Consider the following 25,947-nt stretch of genomic DNA (forward strand, 5'->3'; position numbering starts at 1 on the left):
CGTTTGGTTAGAAATCAGATGAACAGACACAATTACGAGATCTTCGGATCCTCAGGAAAAGGATCCGGCGATGATCCTTTTCCCGTGAAAAGGCGAAAAAGCTATGCTGGTAAATAGGATTGGGGATAAGAAAAGGGTAGATTAATTAGTCTAATCATTCTTCAATGAGAAGATTGAAATTTGAGTCGATCGAAAACTAATCATTTTACTCCTATTTTTCTGTCGCTCATAATTTTCTAAAAGAAGAGTATATTATTCATCTATTTTTATGGTTTTTTAGTAATTAATTAAAAAACCGATTAATGAAATAAAAAAACATTTATTTCAATAAACAAAGGAAACCAAAAAACTTAATCAATTTTATAATAAGAAATTGTCAATAGACTTTGGGAAATTCGTTATAAGGAGTTTTAACGAAAAGCTTTTGGTACAGTTTATTTTAACGAAAAATTATATTTTTACACTAAAAAGTTAATCTTGATACTATTTATTTTACCATTTATTTTATTTTTATCGTTAAAATTCAAAGTTTTCAAACTTTTTATATTATGTTTACTTATGCCATCGTTTATGGGACGACGACGTTTTTGGCCGGCATATGTTCGGGTTGGACTTTGCTATGGTGGTCAAATAGCCCAAAAAAGGAAAAACAAAAAGAAGAAAGAGAAAAGCATTTGTGATTTGTTGGTGACGTCGAGACTCGAGAGGGCTGAGGCCATTGGTACCGAGCGATTGCAGAAGAAGAGGAAAATGCTGAGGGTCGCGGGAAGAAGGCTTTCATCTTCCGCCGCAGCGTGGCGGTCGTCGTCGCAGACCACCCCCGCCTTCGTCTCCGGCGGATCCCATCCGCTTTTCAGTACCAACAACAACAGCGACGACTCTTCCTCCGATTTCGCTTCCAGATCCCCTGCTCCCTTTTTCCTCAATTCCAAAATTCCATCTCTCATTAGAGGTCAGCGCTCATCCCGTACCTTCTTCAGATGTATTTAGGGTTTGATTCTATTCAATCGGTTGTGCTTGTTCAATCCAATCACGGCTCTAATTTTTTAGATTTTGAAATTGAAATTTGATTTATAATGATTAGGTTATTGAAAAAAAAATCTTTTCATTTCTGTCATTATTTGCTCATTTTTCATTTTCAATCCAATGATTTGTGCTAATTTTTTCGATCCATTTGTTTCCAACGTAGGGTCTTTGGTTAAATCGAAATGGGGATTTAACATTTCTAATTGGATACGTCACCCGTAAGTGGGATCCTTTTCGATTTGTTAATCCATAGCATTTGAACTTGCTCCGTTCGATGTTTTTGCAATTTGATTTTGGTGCATTTCAAAACTTGATTGGAGATATTTGGAGATTGTATTGCCGAATACTGTAGTTTAGCAGGATATGCATTAATTGTTGTATGAATCTCTTCTTAGTAATGTTGTGCTTTGTCTATTGAGATTGGAAGAAGTCCGCATTAATAAAATGACAAAAAAATTAGTCCATTTTGTTAGCCCTTTTTTTACTTATATGCATTTCTTTAAGGGTTCCAGTTCCGGAAATAAAAAGATGGTAACTTTTAGGTTTTAATGAATGTCATTTCTTTAAGGATTACGGTTTACTACACAAGCTCAGTTGATAGTATGACACAATGTCGAGATTCGGGCGTCATGTGGCACTGATTTATATTGCTAGTTTCTGGATATTTCGATAGGTAGGTCGATATTTGTCACAGCTGCTGTAAACAAGGGTTGAATGATGAACCCATGTGTCTTCTTTCTATATTAATTAACTTGCATTCGGTCTCTGTACTATACATATATTACATATGAGTTGTACCCACGCTCTCTGGCTGGAGTTGGAAGGTCATTTCGTTCTGTTATAATCTAGCTATTTTAGTTTTCGCTAAATGCCTATGGTTAGTAATTTGCTTGGAAGAGGCCTTGCTGAATGTTGATGTGCTTTTCTTGTTAGGTGTAGATTGGGAAATGTGATGTTTCTTCACATGGTATTGTGGAAATTGTTAGCATGAGATTCATTAGTGTATCAAACTTGTTTGCTGAATGGTCTGGTTCTTCATTTCAGGATTTTCCTCCGAAGCCCTCGCACCTGGAAATGATATTAGTTTTCTCTCAGACGTCCCAGCTACTGTGGCAGCTGTGAAGAATCCTTCTTCAAAAATTGTGTATGATGAGTACAACCATGAGAGGTATCCACCTGGTGACCCCAGCAAGCGTGCATTTGCTTATTTCGTCTTGACAGGAGGCAGATTTGTGTATGCCTCCTTGATCCGGCTTCTCATCCTCAAGTTTGTACTGAGCATGTCTGCCAGCAAAGATGTTCTTGCCCTTGCTTCCCTTGAGGTTGACCTGTCCAGCATTGAGCCTGGTACTACTGTCACTGTCAAGTGGAGAGGGAAGCCTGTTTTCATTAGGCGTAGAACGGAAGATGACATCAAGTTGGCTAACAGTGTAGATGTTCAGTCCCTTCGTGATCCCCAACAGGATGCAGAGAGGGTTACAGATCCAGAATGGCTTATTGTTGTCGGGGTCTGCACTCACTTAGGGTGCATCCCCTTGCCAAATGCTGGTGATTTTGGTGGTTGGTTCTGCCCATGCCATGGTTCGCACTACGACATTTCTGGCAGGATCCGCAAGGGGCCAGCACCATTCAATCTAGAGGTACCCACTTACAGTTTTTTGGCTGAGAACAAGCTACTGATCGGATGAGAATTGCCTGGCAGTCTTTTTTTTTCTTTTCTGGGGCATCATTTGACATGAGGTTTCATAATTCATAGCTTCCTCTACATCAGGGAAAGTGATGTTTGCAAACTTAATACTTTTCTTTTAGTCGTGATTTACACATTTGGATTTTGTTAACACTGTCGGTTCTGGATGGAGTTCTGATGTCTGAATAATACAATTAAACTGATGTTCACCATGTGTAGTTTTCATGTTACATCGGTTGATTCAATCGAATAATTGAAGCTTGAGACAAATTCATACTTACACCCTGCTTACACCATTAAATTGTGTCGTTGACAGATCCATCCATACTTACCAGCTTGAGGTCCCCCAAGCCCTAACTAAACTGCCTTCCGATGAGGCTACTTATTTCGGACCACCGGAGTAAATACGGGTGTTTTCAAAATAAGAAAGAGTAAAAGGGGTTTGGTTAAGGGTCGGTCCTATTCTTTTGATTAACCTGCATAGCGTTTGCCAGTTGCATCGCAACATGTAACATTGACTTGGGCTGGTCCTGCATGTTGGCGTGAGTCAACCAAATAGAATTGGAATGTAATTAGGTTTCCTAATTTGGTATAGATTCCTTCCTAGTTTGGTTTGGAGTCCTTTAATATTTGATTGTACCACGAGATCTGGATGTGTTTGTATGTGTATTACCTCCGAGAGGAGCAAATATACAAGGAAAAGAATTAAACCCTAATTTCATCTTTTATCTTGGTACTAGAGCTGGTTTCAGCCTGTTTCTTTCTCTAAACCCTAGCCACCGCTAACTTGAAAGCTCTTGTTGGCTTAATAAACCGTCAGCAAACACATATCAAGAGTGTGGTGTCTCGAGACAATAGGCTCGTACTAAAACCAAACCCCATAACCCACATACCTGCTGCTTCGATGGTTGAAAACAAAGTTGTGCTTCCAGTTATGGCTCTTGCTTCAAACGAATTTCCCAACCTGGGTGCCCTACCGTTCGGATTTGGTCAAGGATGATGGAAGTTCATGTTGAAGGTTTGAATATGATGGGATATCTCAATGGACAGACTCTGGCAGTTGAAGAGACAGAACCTGGGTTCTCAAAGTGGCACACCTAGGATGCGATTGTCCGAGGATGGCTGTTGAAAACCATGGAACTGCATTTTCTTGGGCTGTTTATCGAGTTACCAATAGCACATGACATTTGGGAGAGCATTACCCAAATGTTTAATGACGAGGCGGACAAGTCCCAATATTATGAGTTAAGGTGCATGGCAATGAGGACAAGGCAAAACGAGCGTCCAGTGAATATCTACTTTGCATAATTGAAAAGGGTATGACAAGAGATGGATAAACAACGTCCCAATAAGATGGTGTGTGCAACTGACCTGAAGAGTAGGGAGGATGATCTCCAGAAGGACAGGGTGTATGACTTTCTTGCGGGACTAGATGACTCGTTCGATGCAGTACGAAGTACTCTTCTCCGAAAGAAACCTGTCCCTGGAATAGAGGAGTGTTTCAACACCATTCAGCGAGAAGCACAAAGGAAGACCATTATGCTGGAAGGGAAGGATGCTGACAGCGGTCCTTCTATGTAGACCCGTAAACAGGTCGGGTTTATCAGGTTTGGGTCGGGTTTAATCCGATCCGTTAAGTTAATGGGTCACCCGAACCCAACCCCGTTGAAATTACTAAAACATCCTTAACTAACGGATGCTAACGGGTTGACCCAAAGTGACCCGTTATTTAACGGATTGTTAACAGGTTCACCCGTTAGCGATCCGACCCGTTAAGCATCTACCCAAATACTAATATTAACGGGTCGGGTCGGGTTAACGGGGTCGGGTCTAAAATGCCAGGTCTACTTCTATGGCCATGGTTAGTAAGCACTTCTTTGGGTCATCACATGTTGTACGAGACTTTGAGGATGCTGAGAAAGACAAACTTCAATACAGCCACTACAATGGAACCCGTTATACGAATGAGACGTGTTTTGAAATCCATGGTTACCTAGAATGGTTCCTGGAACAGATGAAACAGAACAAGGGGAATACCAACAACAAACATCCAGCATAAGCTAAAATCTATGAAGCTCGACCTGGACTTACTGCCATTGTCATTAGTTATGATGGGCCTGGAGTTCAAAGTCCAGTAGTGGAACAAAGGGCTATTGGTGCTGTTTTTCAAGGGCCACTGGCATGACGAGCAAGGCTCAGATCCAGAAGACCTAGGCTCACAAATTTCCCTCTCAAGTTTGATCTCCTCAAATGAGCAATCTAATGGTACAGGTAATATGAGCACTGCCTTTATTGCATCTGCTGATTATACCTCTTTAACTCCACGGTACCACCATCATGGAATATTATTGTCACGGCCAATGGGGGTGTTGCCCTAGTTACTGCACTTACCCTCTTACATAACTGTTTAATTGTTCCCACCTTTTTCAGTAATCTATTATCTATGGGCCAAGTCACTAAGCAGTTAGATTGTGTTGTGCTAATGTTTCCTACTTTCTGTTTACTTTAGGATATCTGAACCCAAGTAATTATTGGGCCTGGTACTAAGAGAAAGAGGTTGTACTATGTGGATGATGTTGTACATGGTCGTGTTCATCAAGTTTAAAGTTGTAACAGTGGACAGATGAAGACTGTTCATTTATAGCATCTTCGACTGGGTCATGCATCATTTGGTTATCTCATAATGTTTCAGATTTTTCCCTAAAGTGTAATATTTACATCTTAGCTAAAAGTCATCGTGTTTCTTATTCTCCGAGTTTAATAAAAAAACAATTCCTTTTGATTTTATTCATTCTGACACGTGGGGGCCATGTACAATTACTATTTGCCATGGAACACGTTGGTTTATAACGTTTGTTGGTGATTGCACCATAATGACTTGGTTATATCTCATGAAAAAATAAAAGTGATGAGGGTGAAATCTTCAAAAAGTTCTATCACATGGTTTGCAATCAATATTTGCTTCATGTTAAAGTTCTTAGATTAGATAATGGTGGCGAATATCTTGATCACGGCGTTTCCCAATCCTTCTAGGACAACAACATTCTCCATGAGACTACTTGTCTTCAAACTCCGCAAAAATAAAAAAATAAAAAAAAAAGAAAAAAAAAGAAAAGAAAAGGAAGTAGCTGAAAGAAAGAATCAACACATTTTTAGACTGCCCGTGCTCTCCTCATTGGTGCTTGTGCACCTAAAACATATTAGACTGATGCAATGACCTATATTGTTTATATTATGAACCGCATGCCATTGTGTTTCTCTCTTTTCAAACACCTTTGGCCATGCTTGCAGACCATGTCACGCTCTCTTTCACCCTCCACCTAGAACCACGAACTTTTTGATATGTGGCATACACCCATTTCCACAAAAAACCAATCTGTGTGCACTGTAGTGTGTTTTTCTTGGGTTCAATACTCAACAAAAAGGCTATCAATGTTATCATCCACCTACACGGTATATGTATGTCACCTTCTGTGAAGATGAATTATTTTTTCTACCCAGGCATACTCCTCAGAGGGAGACATGCATATGCGAGAACTGTGGCTATTTTGATATACCAAAGCATGCTACATCAGAACTGCCCAACGAGACAAGACCACAACCTTAGGAGGGAGACTTGGACCGTGACTATTTCCCCCATCCAAATGGGCTTGCTAGTCAGGAAACAGAAAAACAGCAGCCCTGAGATCTGCCCAAATGGGCTTGCTGACCTCCATAAGTGGCCATGGTGCACAAGTGATCTTGTCGACCTGAAGAATTGCCTAAGTGAGCCCGCTGACCTCCAGAACACGCATAAGAATGGCAGCGGCACAGGTTCCAGCCCAAATGGACTTGATAAACATGGAACAGATTACAACCCACCCTCTCCCACTCTTCAGGTACTTGTCCATGATCAAACGGATACCCTTGAGATAAGTACTAACTCAGAAAATATTCAACCAATTTATGTGTTACCTTCTAGATAGAATTGATGACTCAAATACTTCCTAAGAATTGAAGTTGCCCGGTCTTACGAAGAATATACTTGTCATAATGTCAGTATGTATTGGACCTTTTATATGACTGGTATGCTGGCATGTCAACAGTAGATACTCCTACCGTGCATAATCATCATCTTGCAATTTATCAAGTCCTAACTAACGAGGAGAGGTATCAATAGGTAGTGGGAAGATTGATTTATTTGTTACTCACAAGGCCAGATATTGCTTAAGTAGTAAGTGTGGTCGGTCAATTTATGCATGCTCCGAGCGAGGACCACAGATGGCAATAATGCGAATGCTAAGTTACTTGAAAGGTGCTTCAGGAAAAAGGTTGATGTATAGAAAAATATAGACATATGCAGATGAAAGGGCACACTGATGCAAATTAGGCTGGAAGTATAATTGATCGGTGGTCTATATCAAGGTACTTTACATTTGTAGCCGGAAACCTTGTGACCTGGAGGAGTAAGAAATAAAATGTGGTGGCGAGGTTGTCATCAGAAGCTGAGTAAGGAATGGCACATGGTATTGGTGAACTCATGTAGCTTTTGCTTCTACTTACCGAGATAGGATTCAAGCCCAAGGGATCTATGTTGTACTGTGATAATCAAGTTGCACAAGAAATGGCTAACAATCCAATACAACATGATAGGACCAAGCATGTTGAGGTAGATAGACCCTTCATAAAAGAGAAACTAGATGCTAAGTTGGTTGATATTCCATTTGTGAGGACTGAAGAACAATTGTCAGATATCCTAACACAAGCCATTCTTGCTAGAAGATTTCGTGATTCATTGAACAAGTTGGGCTTAGGAGAAATATGCACACTAACTTGAGGGAGAGTGTTGGCATGAGTTAACCAAATAAAATTGTAATGTAATTATGTTTCTTAATTTGGTGTAGATTCCTTCCTACATTAGCTTGGAGTCCTTTAATATTTGCTTGTACCACAAGATGTGGATGTATGTGTGTGTAGATATATGCATTACCTTTAAGAGGAAGAAGTATACAATGAAAAGAACTAAACCCTAGTTTCAAGTTTTATTTGTGCCGTTATTTATATTTATCAAATTTAGTAAATGCAAGATGACTTCTATTCAATCTCTTGCAACGCCAGATGAAATGTTTCTGGAACCTGCACAACAATAAGTGGCTAGTTTTGCATTCGCCTTGGTATGTTTGTGGACGAAGGTCCAATAATCTGGGCAACCAAATGCTGCTAATTTCGATCGTTTACTTTCATGCATTGCTCTTAAACTTACCCTGGCCAACATTCCTTTGCTATAAGGTACAGTCCGACACATTGTTGACCCTAAAAACTACCAAGCCTATGTGGCGCGCAGGCCGAGTAACTAATAAGCTAACTATGTTCTTCGGTTGTATACGGGGCGTGCCAACTCATCGGTCGAGGAGTAAAATATGTTGATGTTGCATTGAGCGCGCGGCTGACTTCTCGATCTTGCGATTGTGCTGAAGAAGGAACACTCTCGGCCTTCGGTATCTAGAGCCTGTAGACAAGGCTGCTAGTTCTGCGAAGTTCAATATCAAATTCGACTTTCAATGTGCTGAATGTAGTAACTTGTAACACCTCATTTCGTCGAGAAGACTAGTGAGATGACCTCTGCCAATAAGGATTCGAAAATATTTTTTGACCGAGACTTGGATAGATAACCAGTCGGCCTTGTCGCAGTACTGTTTATCCAAATTGAATGTGCTTCACGGTCGGCTGATTCTACAGTAACAGTGTTGTTTATCCAAACTGAAGATATTCGCCGATTGCCTTCACAATGCTGTTTATCTAAACTGAAGATGTGTCGGCGAGAAAGGAAAATAAAAATCTCAAAGTTGTTGAGAGGTTTCGCGAAAGTGAGGGTTTGCGCAGGGCAATTTGTGTGTTGAATTGGATAGCCTTTTGATGTTGTCTACAACTTTGTATTTATAGTGGCTGTAAAGCCATTGGATGACATGTGTTGATGCACAAAATCGGTGATGATTTTGGTACAATAGAAAGTGTTAAGTTTGTGACCTTCACTAGATTGCTTCGGTCACTAGTGTGGATAAGTATGTAAATGGATAGAGACAGGGAAGCAAATACAAGATGTACGTGGTTCACCCAAATTGGCTACGTCCACGGAGTATATGATTTCTCATTAATTGTGAAGGGTTTACACAAGTACATAGGTTCAAGCTCTCCTTTAGTGAGTACAAGTGCATGGTTTAGTACAAATGACATTAGGAAATATTGTGGGAAAATGATCTTTTTTTATAGAAGAGAGTTTCTAGCTTTGTTCTGACATTGACAAGTGTCGTGTTGTGATTGGCTTCTGATGTTGACACGTGTCGCGCTATGATTGGCTTCTAATGTCGACACGTGTCGCGCTGTGATTGGCCTCCTGGTTGGAGGGAAACTCTTCTGGGTCTTTGACGGTATAACGTTGACCGGTGCTCAACAGTTTCGTGATTGGTCAAGTATGATACAAACAACGTGTTTTTTTCCAACCAAAACTCCATCTCCCGAGTTATATGCGTAGATACATCCATGCAATTCTGTAAAGACTTGCAATTCAATTATAATTCTTCCCTCAACCCATCATCTGGTCGCTCATCTCTTCCAACACATACAACTTTATCCTGTGCATGCACAAAACCAAATAATATTTCATGATAAGGCCATGTGCTTTATGAGATGTATTTTATCTCAAACGGAACTCTAGGTTGATAACAAGAAGCCACGTGGGCTTGTTACTGCCTCAGATGTTGCTTGCATGCCTATCTCCATTAATTCAAATGGAAAATCACAAACCAACTTGATTGTGAATCAATCAAGTCATCACGTGCTGCATGCTTTCAAATCAAATATAATTAGTTTAATCCTTTATCCAAGCAAAAAGGCATGACGTCATAGGCTCTCACGACTCTTGCACAGTATTAATCTCATTTAATCTATCCCGACGACTCTTACACAGTATTAATCCCATTTAATCTATCCCGACCTCCTCAGACTCAAAAGATCTCTTTCAAGATAATTACCATGATTAAAATTAATAGTAATATGAAGAAAAATCTGTTTAGTCTTGGAGTCATTTAATGGTTCAACGCAACATACCGATAATGTAAAATCGGATCCAAACAATTCTGTACAAGAAAATCAAGACGATTTATTAAGAGATAATTATTACGATTAAAAACCGTAACAAAAATAAAATTATCTTGACTTTCTTATCCGACCGTCTAGAATCATGCTCCTTCAACGGGCTAATGATGTAAATTTGTGTCCAAACACACACACACACACATACGTAAATACGTAAATGTAACTCACTAAAATCACAAAAACAGTCTTCCGTTGTAAGTTATCCCGACACATATGCAGTAGTAACTCATCAAAATCACAATGCAATAGGCGGACAAATAATGGCCCACAAGTAGTAGAAAATAAGGGCAACAACTTCTTCTCATGAAGAAGTTGGCAGAGTCTTCGGATAGGAACTAATAAGAGTTTACATCCGCATGTATTTAAGAAAAGAAGCTAGCAGTTTTGGATAGGAACTAATGGCAGTTTGCCTCCATATGCCTCTGGGAGCTGGCTCTCGTCGATATCTTTCAGCAGGGTTGAGTTCAGTTTTTTGTTTTCGACAAAAATGATCTGCAACGATAAAAGGTAAACAGAAGATTTAGTTATAACGTGATGTTGAACAAAAGTATCTCCCTTTAGCCTCCGGGTCTGACAGTGCATCAAATTATTTTCCTTATGACGTTCATGACATATTCAACGTTTCTCATTTAACTACATTAACAACGTTAGCATCATCCAAGCAGTCTAGTGGTACTTTTCTTCCCAATGTTGGTAGGGGTCTTGATTTTGTATCCCGACTCCCCCATTGACCACAAGAAAAAGAAAGATTACGGTAGGGGCTGCAAATTAGTATACCTTCTTTTTGGTTTTTTTGTCAATAAATGGGTAAACCATCTTCCAAGCAGTCATGAATACATAAGGCACATGGACAAGATATAACTTGCCAAGCCTCTCCGGGTAGCAGTCCTGCCCAAGACAACAAAGTGCAGATGCAAAAGCAAAATCACACAATTGAACAGAACTGATACACACACTCCGATTGCATTCATTCACCAAATCGATTAAAGACAACTACTTAAAATCTCGTTTGATAAAATGGATCGAGCTAATTTGAACCTGTAAGATTGTCAGAGCTGCCAAGTATCCACGAACATCGCTATTGGTATATCCCCATCCTTCAATATCTGCAATGGACACAAACTTTTCCTTTCCCGCTGGCATTCTGAAAGATAAAGCCAACATATTACACATGAGTCTATGACATAGCAGTTCACATCTCAACTCTTACCACGTTAACTTCGTAATACAATCGTTCTGCGCTCATTCAAAGATATCGATAATCCATCAAAACTATCATACTAAAATGATCGAACCACCAAAAATACATTGTCATAACGAAGATTGAGGTTACCTGGAACATATTTTTTCAAGAGTGTAGACTACAAAACCTGCAAAAGGCAATGTCGAAAACTTAAAACTGAATGCATATCTCAGAATCTCATCTCAAATCCAAAATATATGCAGTCTCATAAATTATCAGAGTCCCCGAAAATGTAGTACATACGTTTGAACTCTTCGAGTGTGGTCTGCTTATGCCGCCCACCATACACAACGACAATGGGGCGTCCCGTCTTGTCCACACCTTGCATAAACAGCTTGTTCTGAGCAAGTTGTTTTGGAATCTCTGACTCCGAGATTGAACCATTTGGCACAAATGACTTCTTCCAACTCAGATACTTGAGGAACATGTTAGTAGCCTTCTCAATATCCAGATCACGCGCCCGAAGAAATCTCCGAATCATGAAATCATCCACATCCTGCACACCAGCACACCAGCACACCAGCACACCAGCACACCAGCACACCAGCACACCAGCATTATGCAAATGTATGAAGAATGTGAACAATGTGAGCAATCTAGATGCATATAAGGCCCATAGAGTGAATTAGGTATGCAAATGCTTCAAATTGAACACTAATTTTAGGACTACCACAAGTAATAAATTTATGAATTTTCCTGGATTAACCAAAATTAAATTCTTACTTCCATAAGAAATTTGAGCACTAAACAATTCAATTGAACTCGGTTGCATTTCCTACCAAACCAATTTAACCACACTCGCTAGATATACAATAATCACAAACATCTGAAATCACAACCATTTTTAACTTCAAAAATCTAAGCAAAAGTAGCGACATTGTACAGAAATGCTAACAAAAGGTACTTGTTAGGATTAATGAAGAACAAAATCTAGAATCATCGCGTGAATTAGATCCGTTGGTTAAACCAATGTGTCTGCCTTTGCGGCCAAAATTTAATCCTTTTTCTCGTAATTCGAGTAAATTAGAATATTTATATGTAAATAAATAAAAACCATTCAACAAAAGAATTATAAACAAAAGCAAGGAGAAAAAAAAAAGCAAAAAAGAGGAAAGGGAAAGGGAGTGGAAGGAGGAATCCAATTCCACATCCCAACCTTGGAGGAGGGATCTTCTCTTTCCACAAGTGCTCTCATGATTCCCATTTTGTTTCTCTCTATCTCGTCGCTCTCAAAGTTTGCTTCTTCTTCCACTTCCTCATATGCTACTTCCATCCCCTTCCCACTCCCATTGCCGTTCGATGATTCCATTCTCTCTCTCTCTCTCTTTTTCTAATTTTTCAATCCCCTCCTCTGTGTTCTGACCAGTTCCTACCACAAAACCCAGCTTTCCAAATTCTTAATAGATATCTAGAGAGAGAGAGAGAGAGAAAGAGAGAGAAACTGTGTGTGTGAGAGAGAGAGAGAGAGAGAGAGAGAGAGAGAGAGATGGAGGGGGACTTCAATTCAGGTAGTTGAGAATTGTCAATAGATGGCCGAGCTGAGTTGGTCCGCCCGCCGACCCCCGGAATTTGACGGACTCGTGAGATTCCGTCAAAACCTAACAAAACCAACTCATAAAATGTGTTGCAACTCCCACTGTTGACTCTTGCTTGTGTACATTGACTAACGCCCGTCACCGTTTCTCCGTTCCTTGTATATTATAATTTGGCTTTATTACCGCCCCTCTGGTCTGACCGGAGTTCGGCCAACTAACCAAACTCTATTGCGTGTCATTGTCATGATAAGGACGTTGGTGGGCCAGGTGGGTCCCTTTCGTTTCAGCAAAAGCTGTTTTCTTGATTGCGATGCCAAATTTTTTAAAGCGTCTCAAACTGTTTCCATCCTTGCTGGATGGGAACTTGATTTTTATTTTAATTCGAGTCAATGAAATTAATCTGACGTGGAAAATTTAGAACCGTTAGATATTGTTTGACGGTTCAGATTAGAAGTCTGGTATACGCATCCATTGGCTTAGTTCGTCAAAGAAGATATTAACTTGTGATTTAAGTTTGTCTTGATTTTCCATTTCAAGGAAAATGAAACCACAACCTACTTTCACATGATTAGGAATTATTTTATCAAGGTCTAGACATTTATGCCCTTATAGGAAAAGTGACGTGGACATGGTTATTCGGCTTTAATTTATTTTTCTCGTTATCATAATTGAATAGTACTCATTGTTATGAACACGTGAGCATGAGTTAGACCAGAAACGGACTTGTAACGAAAAAGTTATGCACATTTAAAGTGTGTTAACAACGGGTATAATTGTACACGCATGTGCAAATTAACCAGTGTTGGAAACACTTTTTTAGATAGGATGAGTCAGATTTTATAGATTTCTTGTAGTAGTTTTATATTGCATGAAATATGATCCATTCCCTCTTTAAAATTGGACTTGTGACCTATTTTCACCCACCAATCAGTCACTCTCCTCAATTCTCTCACCCAATCAGATTTTTCTTCTCCTCAGGCAATCATAAAGCTTTCTCTTTCTCTTTCTCTCTCTCTCATCTTCTCCTTCTCTCTCTATCCCAAGACCCTCTCCTCTCTGCAACACACATACACCACCACCAAACTTCACAGATCAAGCTTGCAACCATTACCATTGTGTTCCTCTCGTCCCCACGAACACATATGTACCAACCAATCACGAAATGGACGAGGTTTGAGTGTTCAACTCGAAGCAACTCGGAAGCTCCGACTCGGGGGTGATTTTCCATTCGAGTTCCACATTTTTAGAAGGTTTGGAAGCATTTAGGCGACTCCCCGAGACCACTAGCCTAGCTTTGAAGTGGAGCAGATGAGGAAAACCACGGGTTTAAGACAACAAAAGTAAGGTCGAGAGTCTCAAGTCTATTTTGATCCATTCCTCGTCCATTTTTGGACTTTTGGAAGGTACAACCTTATTCTCCTCTTCCTGAGCTTCATTTCCATATAAAGTTTGTCAAAAATGGTTGAGAAATGAATAAGATGTGAAGGTTTGAATTTTTTCCAGAATCCAGCCAAATTCTCTAGTTTTCGACGAACCAGATGATGGCGACAGCGGCGGAGCTCCATCGGAGAATAAGACAAAATATTTTGTCAGACTTAATGAAATATTATGACGCCGTTAAGGTTAACGGAATATTCAGTCAAATCTAACGGAATATTCCTCTGTCAGTCTGTTAAACGTGTCAGACGTGTGTGGCCGTGACCTGGTGGCGCGTGACGGCGTGTCCGGCCACCGGCCAACTTGTACAGGTCCATATCGTCGAGTATAACGTTTTCGTATATTTACACCCTATGTTTAAGCAAACTATGGGGGTTTGTCCTAGCCTTTTTGTTTATGTCCTTATTAATTAATTAGTTTAGTTATTTCCCACATAAGTGAGACTTATCCCGAGGACGTACGAGGTCAAGTAAGGTAAGGAGGCTACGATCCGACCACGTATCAGTGAGTGGGCATTTGTTTTTATATATATGATATATAAAGTTTTATAGTTTCCACAAATGCTTTTGGATTGATTTATGCATATCATGCCATGATTAAATAACGTTATAAGAAATGTTGTATTGTTGTGAAATGCTAAAATAATCATACGGGACGCGCATGTAAGTTTATTATGTTGACTAGAATTATTGAATCGTTATGGCATGCTTATATTTATGTAGTTTGTTTATCATTGATGCACTTGGTGTTAGTGCTCGCCCAGGATGTAATACCCCGTATTTAAAAAAAAAGTTATATATATATATATATATGGATGTATGTTGGGTAATTATTTTTACGTAATGATTTTATTTGATTTATTTTTATGCAAGAACTTATTTTTCGTATGTAAAATAGTTTCAATGTAAAATCCTTTTTTCCTGCAAATTATTTCAAAACCTAGTTAGTAGTATTTCATGTTCATATGTAATTAGAGATATTTTTAGTTTGAATTGGAGGAGGGAGATTAAATGAGTTTGGTTTGATTTTCCTCACAAAGGGCCAAGAGTTTGAGGTTGGACTGAATGAGTAGTTTTGTTTTGTTATTTTCTCTCAAAGATGAGGTGGAGAGTTTGTAGCATTAGGAGTTAATGATTTGGTGATTACTCACCACTCTAAATGTGAAGGTGGAAGTCTACTTAAGGGTGAGTTGGCAAGTTTGTATTCATTAGGAATCTAAGAGTTAAATGTTTGGTGATGATTCATCCCTCCAAAGTTTGAAGAGGTGGGATTCACATTCCTTAGAGATGAACGTGGCCTTGGATGCTTGTATCCACCTTGCATAATATTGATTAACTTCACACATGTCTCTTTGCCATTTGAACACATACAATCATCAATGATTACCTTAACATTTGGTGTGTTTCTATTGGAACACATATTAGAGCTAAGGTTTTGCTTAATATTTGTTGTTTGTCTATTGGATCACATTTCATTGTTAATGATGAGAACAACACTTGGTGACTTGGTATTGGAACACATATCATGGAACTACATTTGGTGATTTGCTATTGGAACACATGTGCCATGAATCATGAAGAAAAGAAGCAAAATAAGGTCAATCTATACGTATAGAGCTTCAAAGAGAGGGAATTCAAGGGAAGGAACACAAACACTCATTATTTAAAGGAGGAGGAGAGAGCACGGAGAGAAGGAAGAAAAGAGGAGCAACAATTGTCGTTCTCATATCATTGTTTTTTTTTTTTCATATTTTGTCAAGGCTTCTTAGCCATTGTCATGTATTCATAAATTCTCATTACCTAGTGAAATACAAATACAAACACAACCCTAGTGGACGTAGCTAAATTGGTGAACCACTTTAATCTTGTGTTGTTTATGCATTTATATTTTGGAGATCATTGCCATAAGAACACTCCCATCAAACCATAAAAAATATCCATTTATTTCACTTGAGAATGATGTACAAAAAGTGTATGACAAATCCCAGAAAAATAGATGAAACCTTACCTAACAAATCTCCACCAAACTCCATCTATCAAAAGAAAGATATCAAAAAATTAGAAATTCATCCAGCCTATTTAACAGATCAAAACACAATTATCCATAGATTATATCATAGAACTGTATTCATGAGAGTTGTTTGTCTATCTCTCTACCATGACATATCAAAATTTCAGGAAAATCGAACGGTGCGATCGTCTAATATGTTTGAAATACCAACTCATGTAATTCCATAGAAAACTGGACAGCCATGTTATGAGTACCAAAACCCCATTTTTCGTAGCCTCCAATCGAAATACTTCCTTCACAAAAGTTTTTCCTTATCATCTCATCTATAGCATATCCAAAAACCATGACAATCCAATCTATGTGCTGACTTGTATTCCAGTTCGAACAACTGATGTTCGGTTGAGCTAGCCTTTTCTACTAACCTTTTTGCATGGCCAACATCTCTAGTTTCTTTCGCTCACTTTCATGAAAGTTTTTCAGCAATCTAACTCCTATTACATATGTAGAGTTTCAGCTATATTAAAGAAACGGAAGGGGAAGTGGTGAAGGAAGAAAGAGAACAAGAGGGAGGAAATGAAATTGAAACAATAAAAAAAAAAGGAAATGGTAACATATTGCTTATCATTTACATTAAAGATTATTATTTTGTTAATATTATGATTATATTACTCTTGTTACTAATCAATTTGATTTATGTTGAAGCTTGTAGGATTGTCAGATAAAATGTGAGTATTGATATCACATGACATATACATATGCATTGTAAAGCAAGAAAAAGAGTTGTGTCGTGTCAAGTGCTCACTTGTGTAAAGTGTTTAAGTTGTGAGGATATTCAAGGGCTGAAGTTTGCCTTGAATAATAATGAACTGTGTATATGTCAAGCGTAGGGTGTAGGGCTTGAGTATACAAATTGGTTGATTATAAAATAATGAAATCTTGTATATGTCAGGCGTAGGGTGCATGGCTTGAATATACAATTGGGCGTCGGGGGAAGTGCTTGTATAATAAAGTGGACATTGAGAGTTTAATTATAAAAACTGGGTTTAAGGGATGAACGGGGAGTTAACTCATATTCTAACATACTTGGAGCCAAGTGGTATAAGCATGATATGGGACGTGCAGGCTTGGGTGCATTAGGTATGTGTTGATGGGATTAGAAGGGAGTGAGTACATTTATGCATCTTATTGAATACATTTTATGTTTTTGCAAGAGCTACTCATTTCAATTATTATTTTAGTTGGTACTTTTGTTATGAATTAATTTTGTATATTAATATTTGTTACAATTTAATTTTTATTTTGTTAGTAGTTTTTGTTGTGAATTAATTTGTGAACTATAGTGATTTTGCTGCGTATTTTTAAAAATCGTATGTAAGATTTTGTTGATGTATGGTGTATTTGTTATAATTTTATTTTATTTTCCACCATATCTTGGTTGTAGAATTTATTTCTATAGCTAAGATATGGTTCACACCCTAACTCGTGAATAGTCTTTATTTGCGGGTCGGGGGGTGACACAGGGTCAGGGCCAGTCTTTCACGTGTACGTTCACATATGAACTACACGCTCGCCTTGGATCCAAGTGGGTGCCAGTCATGTTGTACAAGTTGCAATAGGTAACTCCGACATCTTGTCATACAGGTTGTAATAGGCAACTCCAACTCGTATGTGACTGCGAATAGCTCTAGTTTTCACGTGATTGTAGCACTAGAGTGTATATTATGATTACACCCAATCCAATCGTACATGTTGCATTAGGCAACTCTGACTTATGTGCTAGCATAGATTGATGAGCATCAGTCCAGTTGTACAAATTGCATTAGGCGACTCCGACTTGTGTGCTAGCATAGATTGATGAGCACCTGATTCTATTATGTTATTGTTGAGATGTTATGATTGGCATATTTCTGAATTTATTGTTGATTTGCATTGATTGCATACCTATATGTAGTATGATTTTCCGGAAACTATACACGTTTTACAGCATGAGGTTAGTATGTTAAAAAAACAAATGTGTTTTATAAACCTTTGTTTTTGCCCACTCACCCTTCTGTTTTTCACCCCTCCAGGTCCTAGATAGCTGAATTACTTTGTGGCATATGAGGATTAGCCGGTGATTCTGACCTACCCCTAATAAATGTAGGAACTGATTCTAGTTGTGTATTAAGTACTTAACTAGTTTCGACTGCACACTATTTTGTCAACTATGCTCTGAATATTTGTATTCTATGGGTTCTACCCACTACTGCACACTCACTTTATTAGTTTATAGGTTATAGTTTCAGTTTTAATTCATTCATATTTTTACATCACTTAACACTTTTGGTTACGTCACATTCGGGTGACGGCCAGCATGCCTTGACTCTGGTTGGTGTGTGTCAGGACGAATTTTTATGAGCTCCACTAAATATGGTGTTAAGAAATCTCTCGGATTGGGAATTAATTACTGCCCTACGTTTGGTGTTTTTTTTTTCTGTCAAATCTAAATTTGGTGTTGTGCCGAACTACTGAACTATAAAGTTAGTGATAAGCTATGTTTAGTGTTGCATCATACAAAAAAAAAAGTCAAAACGCAAGATATGGCCAAAAAAATAGAACTAATAATGTGAAATTAACGAGTGTTCTTCCGAAAGTCTTTTAAGTAGTGTTCTTCCGAAAACATTGTGAAAACAACGTATGAAATCCGAACGGATGTTAGACAGTGGCATTGACCTCTTTTCACCTTCCAAAGAGATGTACAATTTTCTAACCCACTCAGCAAGCTTGAAATTTCCTCACAATTTTAAATCATCAAGATCTCTTATCATTTCACGACTACTAATGATCTCAGTGATAAAAGATTAGGTTTTTTTTTTTCCAGTACCCCGACTGGGAGAAAAGTGAGGCCCTTCACCCTACGTATTTCGAGGGAAGTAAAAGTGGTTAGGCGTTGATAGAACATAACTTCAACTTGTGCAGAGATGGAAAATCCTTAGAGTGAGCATTTCTCCGTTCCATACGACACTTGAGCGTCAACACTTGGAAGCATGGAAACCCAACAACTTCTTCATTTAGTTAGAGCTCGGCAATCACTAATCTTTAAGCTTTTCAATGCTGGAAACGAAGCCAAAGCTGCTGTTCAGGCAAGGATTTCCCTCGCATGGCTCCCCAGGGGTGTGGCACTTGGTTGGTAGTAGGGTGAGTTCTTGCTACTCAGTATGCTGCAAGGTAAGTTAATAGTTATTTTGAAAGGTGCCTTTGTAGGGCCTTTGGTGTAGGCCTTGACGCTCGTAATCAAAACTAACAAGAATTTAGGTGTGCCACTATTATCTCAGTATAACAGATATTGAATAAGTGTGAGTTAAGTTGGTTACTTGCGCCCCAAGTTACTTAAACTTCTCGTTATCAAAGGATTGTCACAGATGGGTTAAGTCTGCATTAGGTTCTTTTTCTTGCCTTGTAAACAAGGACTTTTTAGTTCATAATCTTGTACGTCTAAAATGAAGTGAGTTCAGGGCCCTTTTAACCATTTCCTAAAACATAATTTGTTCTTAATGAAAACATGTTTATTAAGTTAACCAGATTCGAGTGCAAATGGGACTCTTAGGTAGAAAACGGTTGGAAATAACTTGAATACATGTTGAAAAGTGCATTAAGAGACATATCTACTAAATAAAAGTACAAACAAAGAGACTCGGGTAAGATTTCACCTTGTCGGGTAAGGTCGAACTTCTTGCAACCATTTCTCTTTGAGTTTACAAAGGTTGTAAGCTAAAAGGGATGGATGGTAAATAGGTTTTACACGAGGGAATCGATACTACAAAGCTAAGGGAAGTAGCTGAGCTTTTACACTAGACAAAAGATGGCTTTTTTAAGGGAACTATAGCTAAAATAACTGAATCTGGACAAGTTTCAGCTTTTTGGGTATGAACTGGCTTAAGAGCAGAGTTTGTATGTATTTTGATTGGTTATTTGAGTGTCCTTGTCTTTGATGTCTCTTTCTCCTTTTATAGACAATCTGGCCCAACTGCTTTAGCCTTACTCTTGGCCGATGGCTTTCGAAGGGCAGCGAGTCATCGTTTATTTACTGGTCATTCCACTAGAAAGTGATTTTTGATTGATAGTGAGTTGATCTCTGTCATTTGTCACTTCAATCATAGGCATATGGCCTATGCCTTGACTAAAAATGACTTCAAGTTGCTTCAGGCCTCTTGGTCGGGCTTCGGGCAAGTCCCCATTTGCTTTGGCATCCTTGGGCCTCCTTATCATCAAGCCCAATATTAAATAAGGGTGTGATATCCACACTCCTCATTTTACTTCTCACACACCTTTTTAATTTTCGGTTGTCGGATCGGATGAATTAAAGAAGATCAACATACATAAATTATCAAGGGGTGTGTACAAGTAAAATTGAGTGTGTGGATAGCATACCCTATTAAATAATAACCCAAACAACTGCCCTCTTCATTGTACCTTCATCGTTAACATAGTTATAGCCATAAATGAAACTTAATTCAACACACATTAAGCTGAAGCATATCCTTAACTGTAGCACTGGACTTCCTCACATTCCCATAAATTGCATAACTGAAGGTGCTAAGTTAGCAACATTGTAGCCATATATATATATATATATATAAGATTTCTAACTTAGGGTTTGGTTGGAAGCCTTCTAGTACATCTTAGTCATTATAGTTGCCGTTTCTCTCTCTCAAACAACTACATTCAAATCCCTCATCCATCGTATGTTTGCCTTCTGAAATTCCTCGTGGTATTATTGGAGGAGTTTGTGTCTTCTGTTGAAAGAAAATGTTATCTTCGATTCTCTATCGGATTGTGACACTTATTGAGAATGATGATATTTCATTAATTGAATAATGATAAGTTACATGAGGGTATTTATGCTTACACTTTAGAAAAGTAACAGAGGTAAAAGTAAAACTATACAATGGTAACTTCCCTAACAAACTAAGTAACAACCTAACTAACATTTGACTTGTGGTTATTATCACTACAATTTATTGTAGTAACTTTCTCTTCATAGCCCTCAAGCTAAATGGAGAAGGTTGAAGTGAAAGTTTGGATCTAAGAAGAAGGAAACGTTGTCTGGGAAGAGACTTTGTATAGATATCTGCCAATTGATCCTGACTGCATACAAACTGGACTTGGAGAAGTTTAGCTATAGCCAATTCTCGGATATAATGATAATCAATTTCGATTTGTTTTGTTCTAGCATGAAACACTGGATTAGAGGCTAAAACAATAGCAGAGACATTATCACACCAAAGCTGAGGCAACTTAAAGCCTATATCAGTGAAAAGTTAGCAAATCCATGTTATTTCAGCAGTAGTGTGAGCCAAGGATCTATATTCAGCTTCAGTAGAGCTCCAAGCAATGGTATGCTGTTTCTTGGCACTTCAACTAACTAGACAATGACCAAGAAAGATATAGAAACCACCCGTATATCGTCTATCCTAATAACAACCAGCCCAATCAGCATCCGAAAAAGGCATTAAGTAAAAGAGGAACTGTGGTTTTTGGAAACCAGAGACCATGGTCAAGTGTGCCCTTGAGATATCTGAGTATGCGTTTTATGCCCTGAAAATGAGGTTCTTGAGGATAATGCATATATTGGTTTGCCAAATTAACTGCATAAGACAATTTTGGTCTAGTCCAGGTTAAGTATTGTAATGCTCCAACAATAGAGCGATATTTCTCTGGATTGGACATCAAAGAACCTATGAGATCCAATTTGGCAGAACCAAGTGGAGTAGAACATGGCTTTGCACTATCCATGCTTGAGCGTTTGAGAATATCCAGGATATATTTGGATTGACTGATGAATATCCCTGAAGATGATCTCTTCACTTCCAATCTGAGAAAGTAATGCAAGTCTCATAGGTCTTTGACAGGAAATTGAGCACTGAGTTAATCAATAACCGCTTGACAAGCATTGGAAGAAGGTCATGTTACTATAATATCATCAACATAAACCAGTACTAGAACAAGAACAGGTTTGTGAAAAATAAACAGACTATGATTAGAGTGAGATGCTTGAAATCTAATAGAATACAGTGTTGATTGAAGCTTTTCATACCAAGCTTGGGGAGCTTGTTTGAGACCATAAAGAGACTTTTGAATATGGTAAACATGATGAGGATTGTCTTGATCAACAAATCTGGGAGGTTGGACCATATAAACATTTTCTTTCAGAGAGCCATGTAAAAAGACATTGGTTACATCCAACTTATGTAAGAACCAATTAGATTACACTGTAAGAGTAAGCAAGATCCTTATAGTTACAAGTTTGGCAACTAGACTGAAGGTTTCATTATAGTCAATACCCTCTTGTTGGTTGTAACCCTTTGCAACAAGACGGGCCTTATACCTATCCACAAAGCCATCGGGCTTTCTTTTGATCCTGAACACCCATTTGCAACTAACCAAATTATGTGTAGATGTAGGAGAAACAAGGTTCCAAGTTCCAGTATTTTGTAAAGCATTGAACTCATCCTGCATTGCAGCTCGCCATTGAGGATATTTTAATGCCTAAAGATATGTAAAGGGAACAAACTCATTGTCCAAGTGAGAAGGTACATGGTGTTTGGTTGGTGTGAAGGCCTTTGGTTTGAAAATTCCTGATTTGGACCTTGTTTGCATATAATGAATTAAGGTGACAGGTAAAGATTGAGAAATAAGAGCTGAAAGAGTAGATGAGGTTGAGATTTAAGGTGAATGTGGTAGTGATGTTGATATAGAATGTGAGATTGAAGGTGAATTTGGTGGTGAATTTGTTGATGACTCAGTATGATTGGGATTAATAGTTGGGGTGAAGTTGATAGGATGAGAGGGTGAAGGATAAAAATTTAGGAATATTAGAGAGAATGAGGAAGTTGGTGAAGGTGTGGTATTGGAAATAGTGGATGGTTGAGGCTTGGTGATATCATGGAAAGGAAAAGTGTGTTCATCATAATGAACATGTTGAGAGACATATACCCTATTTGTAGAAGGATCTAAACACCTATAACCTTTGTGAACCAAGCTATAACTAATGAATACACATAATTTACTCTTAGGTTCCAATTTCAAAGTAGAATAGGGTTTAAGCCATGGAAAGCAATCGCAGCCAAACACCCTTAAAGTTGTATAATCAGAAGCTTTGTGAAAAACTTGTTCCCATAGTGATGCTTTATGAGATGAAGGCAATCTATTAATAAGGTAGACTGCAGTGAGGAAGACCTCCACCCAAAACTGATAAGGAACCTTGGAGGCAATCAAAAGAGTCATGGCAGTTTCCATAATATGTCTATGCTTCCTCTCAGCACATCCATTTTGCTGAGATGTGTATGGACAGCTGAGATGTTGTTGAATACCATGAGAGAAGAAATGATTTTTTAACTGAGAACTAATAAACTCACCCCTTGAATCAGATCGTAGTGTACCAATTTTGTGACCAGAAGGATTCTCAACAAGAGCTTGAAATTGGACAAAAACATGAAAGACATCTGATTTATGTTTCAGTGGATACAACCATGTATATTTTGTAAAGTCATCAACAAAGATGACATAAAATCTATAGCCACTGATAAAACATATAGGAGCTGGACCCCAAACATCTGCATGAACAAGTTTCAAGATTCTAGAGGTAATACATATAGAATTCTGAAATGGCAATTTAGCACACTTGCCTAAAACACAATTTGAGCAAAACAGTTGTTGAACAGAATTGGAAATAGGCAAACTAGACTTTGACAAAAGAGATCGAAAAGTCTTGAACGTTGGATGCCCCAAACGTTGATGCCATATAGCAGATGAGGTCTTTATTGCAGTATTAGCATAATACTTTGCTGCAGTTGAAAAAGATGTAAAGAATGGATAGAGACCACAACGAATAGGTGCTCTAAAAAGCATCATCCCCGTAGTAAGATCCTTGGCATTGAAGTCAAACAGATTTAGAGTAAAAAAACACCAGTTATCACGCAAGAACAAATTTGCAGAAAGAAGATCATGCTTGAGATGAGGAACATGTAACACGTGCTTTAATGTAAAAGTTGCAGATGGTGTTTTAAGAGAAGTAGATCCAGTATGAAGAATAGGCAAACCTTGACCGTCGCCAATGTAAACTTTCTCTGGCCCTATGTAAGGCTGAGGATTTTGAAGGTTCTGAATGTTGTTAGTCATGTGGGAGCTTGCTCCAGAGTCTAAGAGTCATGGTGGAGGAGAATAAGCATTAAAGAAAGCATACATGACAAGTTTTGCAGGTGGAATACGCCCTTAGAAATTAGGATTTATGCGATTGACACAATCAATAACAAGATGGCCAGGATCTTCACAGATTTGACAAGGAATGGCCTTAGAATTATTGTTGTAAGAATTATTGGAGCGAAAACCACGATTACCACCACGAGTGTTGTATCGATTGTTTCGATGTCGATTATTAGAGCCTCTTTGATAGTTATTCCGTTGATAATTACCTCGATTTGTATTGTTGAATGAACTGTGATTCTAAGCATTGTAGGCCTGAGGTTGTGAAGGTGTAGGGAGCAGCGGATGAGTATTGGAAGGTGCTGGCACAGAAGTGAAGACCTGAAATGGTTCGGCAGAAGATGAATTTTGTTGTTTCTTGCAAGCAAGAAGCCATAGAGATCATCAATAGTAGTATCAGCAAGGCGAAATTGCATAGAATCTACAAAAGAATTATATTCATCTGGTAAACCATTGAGAATGATGATGAGAAGTTCATGATCATCAACTGGTGCACCAGCAACAGCAAGAACATCAATAATCTTTTTGATGCGCTGTAAGTATTCAGAAATTAAGGAAGTGCCTTTGCTCATGGACTGCAAATCTGATCGCATTTGATGAATGTGAGAGCGAGAAACTCCACAAAAGCGTCGCTCAAGATTTTGCCATAATTCACGTGCAGATTGAACACCGACAGTGAACGAAATAAGATCTTCAGAAAGTGTGGAGTTTAGCCAGATTATGATGTTCTGATCCCTCTCATACCAAGAATCAAAAGCTAGATTTGGAATCGAGGTCAAATTTCCAGAATCATCAGTAAGAAATTGAGGCGGTGGCGGTTCAGATCCATTAATGATGTTGGTGAGTTTGTAATGGCAGAAGATCGGATCGAACAAAGAGGCTAAACAAGATAGTTGTGACGTTTAAGCTTCGTCTGAACCATACTGCCAATGTTTTTTATGGAGATGGAGTTAATTGACGCATGAAAAGAGCAATTAGGGTTTGTGTTCATCGGAGAAGACGAGTTAATGCAGCTGAGAAGAGGGATTTGCAAACACCAGAGAAGGAGCAGGGTTTGCAGTCGTCAGAAAGGAAGAATTCGACGAATTTGCTACCATGGATGAACAAGATTGAAGTGGAAGGTGTACTGTTTGGTTGGTGAGAAAGCTGGAAAGTATTTTCCAGGAAAATAGGATCAAAGGTCGGTGGACTTAGGTGATGGATACCATATTGAGAATGCTGATATTTCATTGATTGAATATTGATAAGTTACATGAGGGTATTTATACTTACACTTTAGAAAAGTAAAAACTATACAATGGTAACTTCCCTAACAAACTGAGTAACAACCTAACTAACATTTGAGTTGTGGTTATTAACCCTACAATTTATTGTAGTAACTTTCTCTTCAACACTAGTTGTGCGAGATCATGCACAACATCTTGCATCATGCATTTCGTAATAATGTCATAGCTAGCCATCCTTTGTAACATTTTGAAAAAAAAGCTCCCCAATAGATTATTCAATCTCCAATTTTATATTATGGAGATTGGAGCAATCCTTAAGCCATCCAAAGTTGGATCAAGCTATTCTTTTCAATCTCAAAATCTTTAAAGAACATTGAGCAATATGCAAAACACTGTTTAAAGCTA

General features: G+C 38.4%; 2 protein-coding genes and 2 long non-coding RNA genes across 4 annotated transcripts; 3 read left to right on the forward strand and 1 right to left on the reverse strand.

Moving 5' to 3' along the window:
• Window positions 1-60: 60 nt before the first annotated feature.
• On the forward strand, window positions 61-2,993 carry LOC103433163 (cytochrome b-c1 complex subunit Rieske-4, mitochondrial-like). Its single transcript, XM_008371399.4, has 2 exons — window positions 61-952; window positions 2,071-2,993. Exons 1-2 carry the CDS (start codon window positions 559-561, stop codon window positions 2,712-2,714), a joined length of 1,038 nt encoding a protein of 345 aa, XP_008369621.2. The 5' UTR covers window positions 61-558; the 3' UTR covers window positions 2,715-2,993.
• A 1,852-nt stretch (window positions 2,994-4,845) lies between these two features.
• On the forward strand, window positions 4,846-5,500 carry LOC139192704 (uncharacterized). Its single transcript, XR_011577001.1, has 2 exons — window positions 4,846-4,984; window positions 5,223-5,500. It is a non-coding gene; the product is annotated as an uncharacterized lncRNA (long non-coding RNA).
• Window positions 5,501-10,020: 4,520 nt separating this feature from the next.
• On the reverse strand, window positions 10,021-12,839 carry LOC103433162 (sec14 cytosolic factor-like). The gene is made up of 6 exons (XM_008371398.4): window positions 12,247-12,839; window positions 11,334-11,586; window positions 11,181-11,217; window positions 10,886-10,991; window positions 10,625-10,735; window positions 10,021-10,339 (listed from the first exon to the last, which is right to left on the reverse strand). The coding sequence occupies exons 1-6, from the start codon at window positions 12,397-12,399 to the stop codon at window positions 10,223-10,225; spliced, it is 777 nt and encodes a 258-aa protein (XP_008369620.1). The 5' UTR covers window positions 12,400-12,839; the 3' UTR covers window positions 10,021-10,222.
• A 707-nt stretch (window positions 12,840-13,546) lies between these two features.
• LOC103433161 (uncharacterized) lies at window positions 13,547-14,696 on the forward strand. The gene is made up of 2 exons (XR_529090.4): window positions 13,547-14,028; window positions 14,129-14,696. It is a non-coding gene; the product is annotated as an uncharacterized lncRNA (long non-coding RNA).
• The last annotated feature ends 11,251 nt before the right edge of the window (window positions 14,697-25,947 follow it).

This window comes from Malus domestica, chromosome 16, assembly GCF_042453785.1.
Source record: "Malus domestica chromosome 16, GDT2T_hap1".
Taxonomy (NCBI): domain Eukaryota; kingdom Viridiplantae; phylum Streptophyta; class Magnoliopsida; order Rosales; family Rosaceae; genus Malus; species Malus domestica.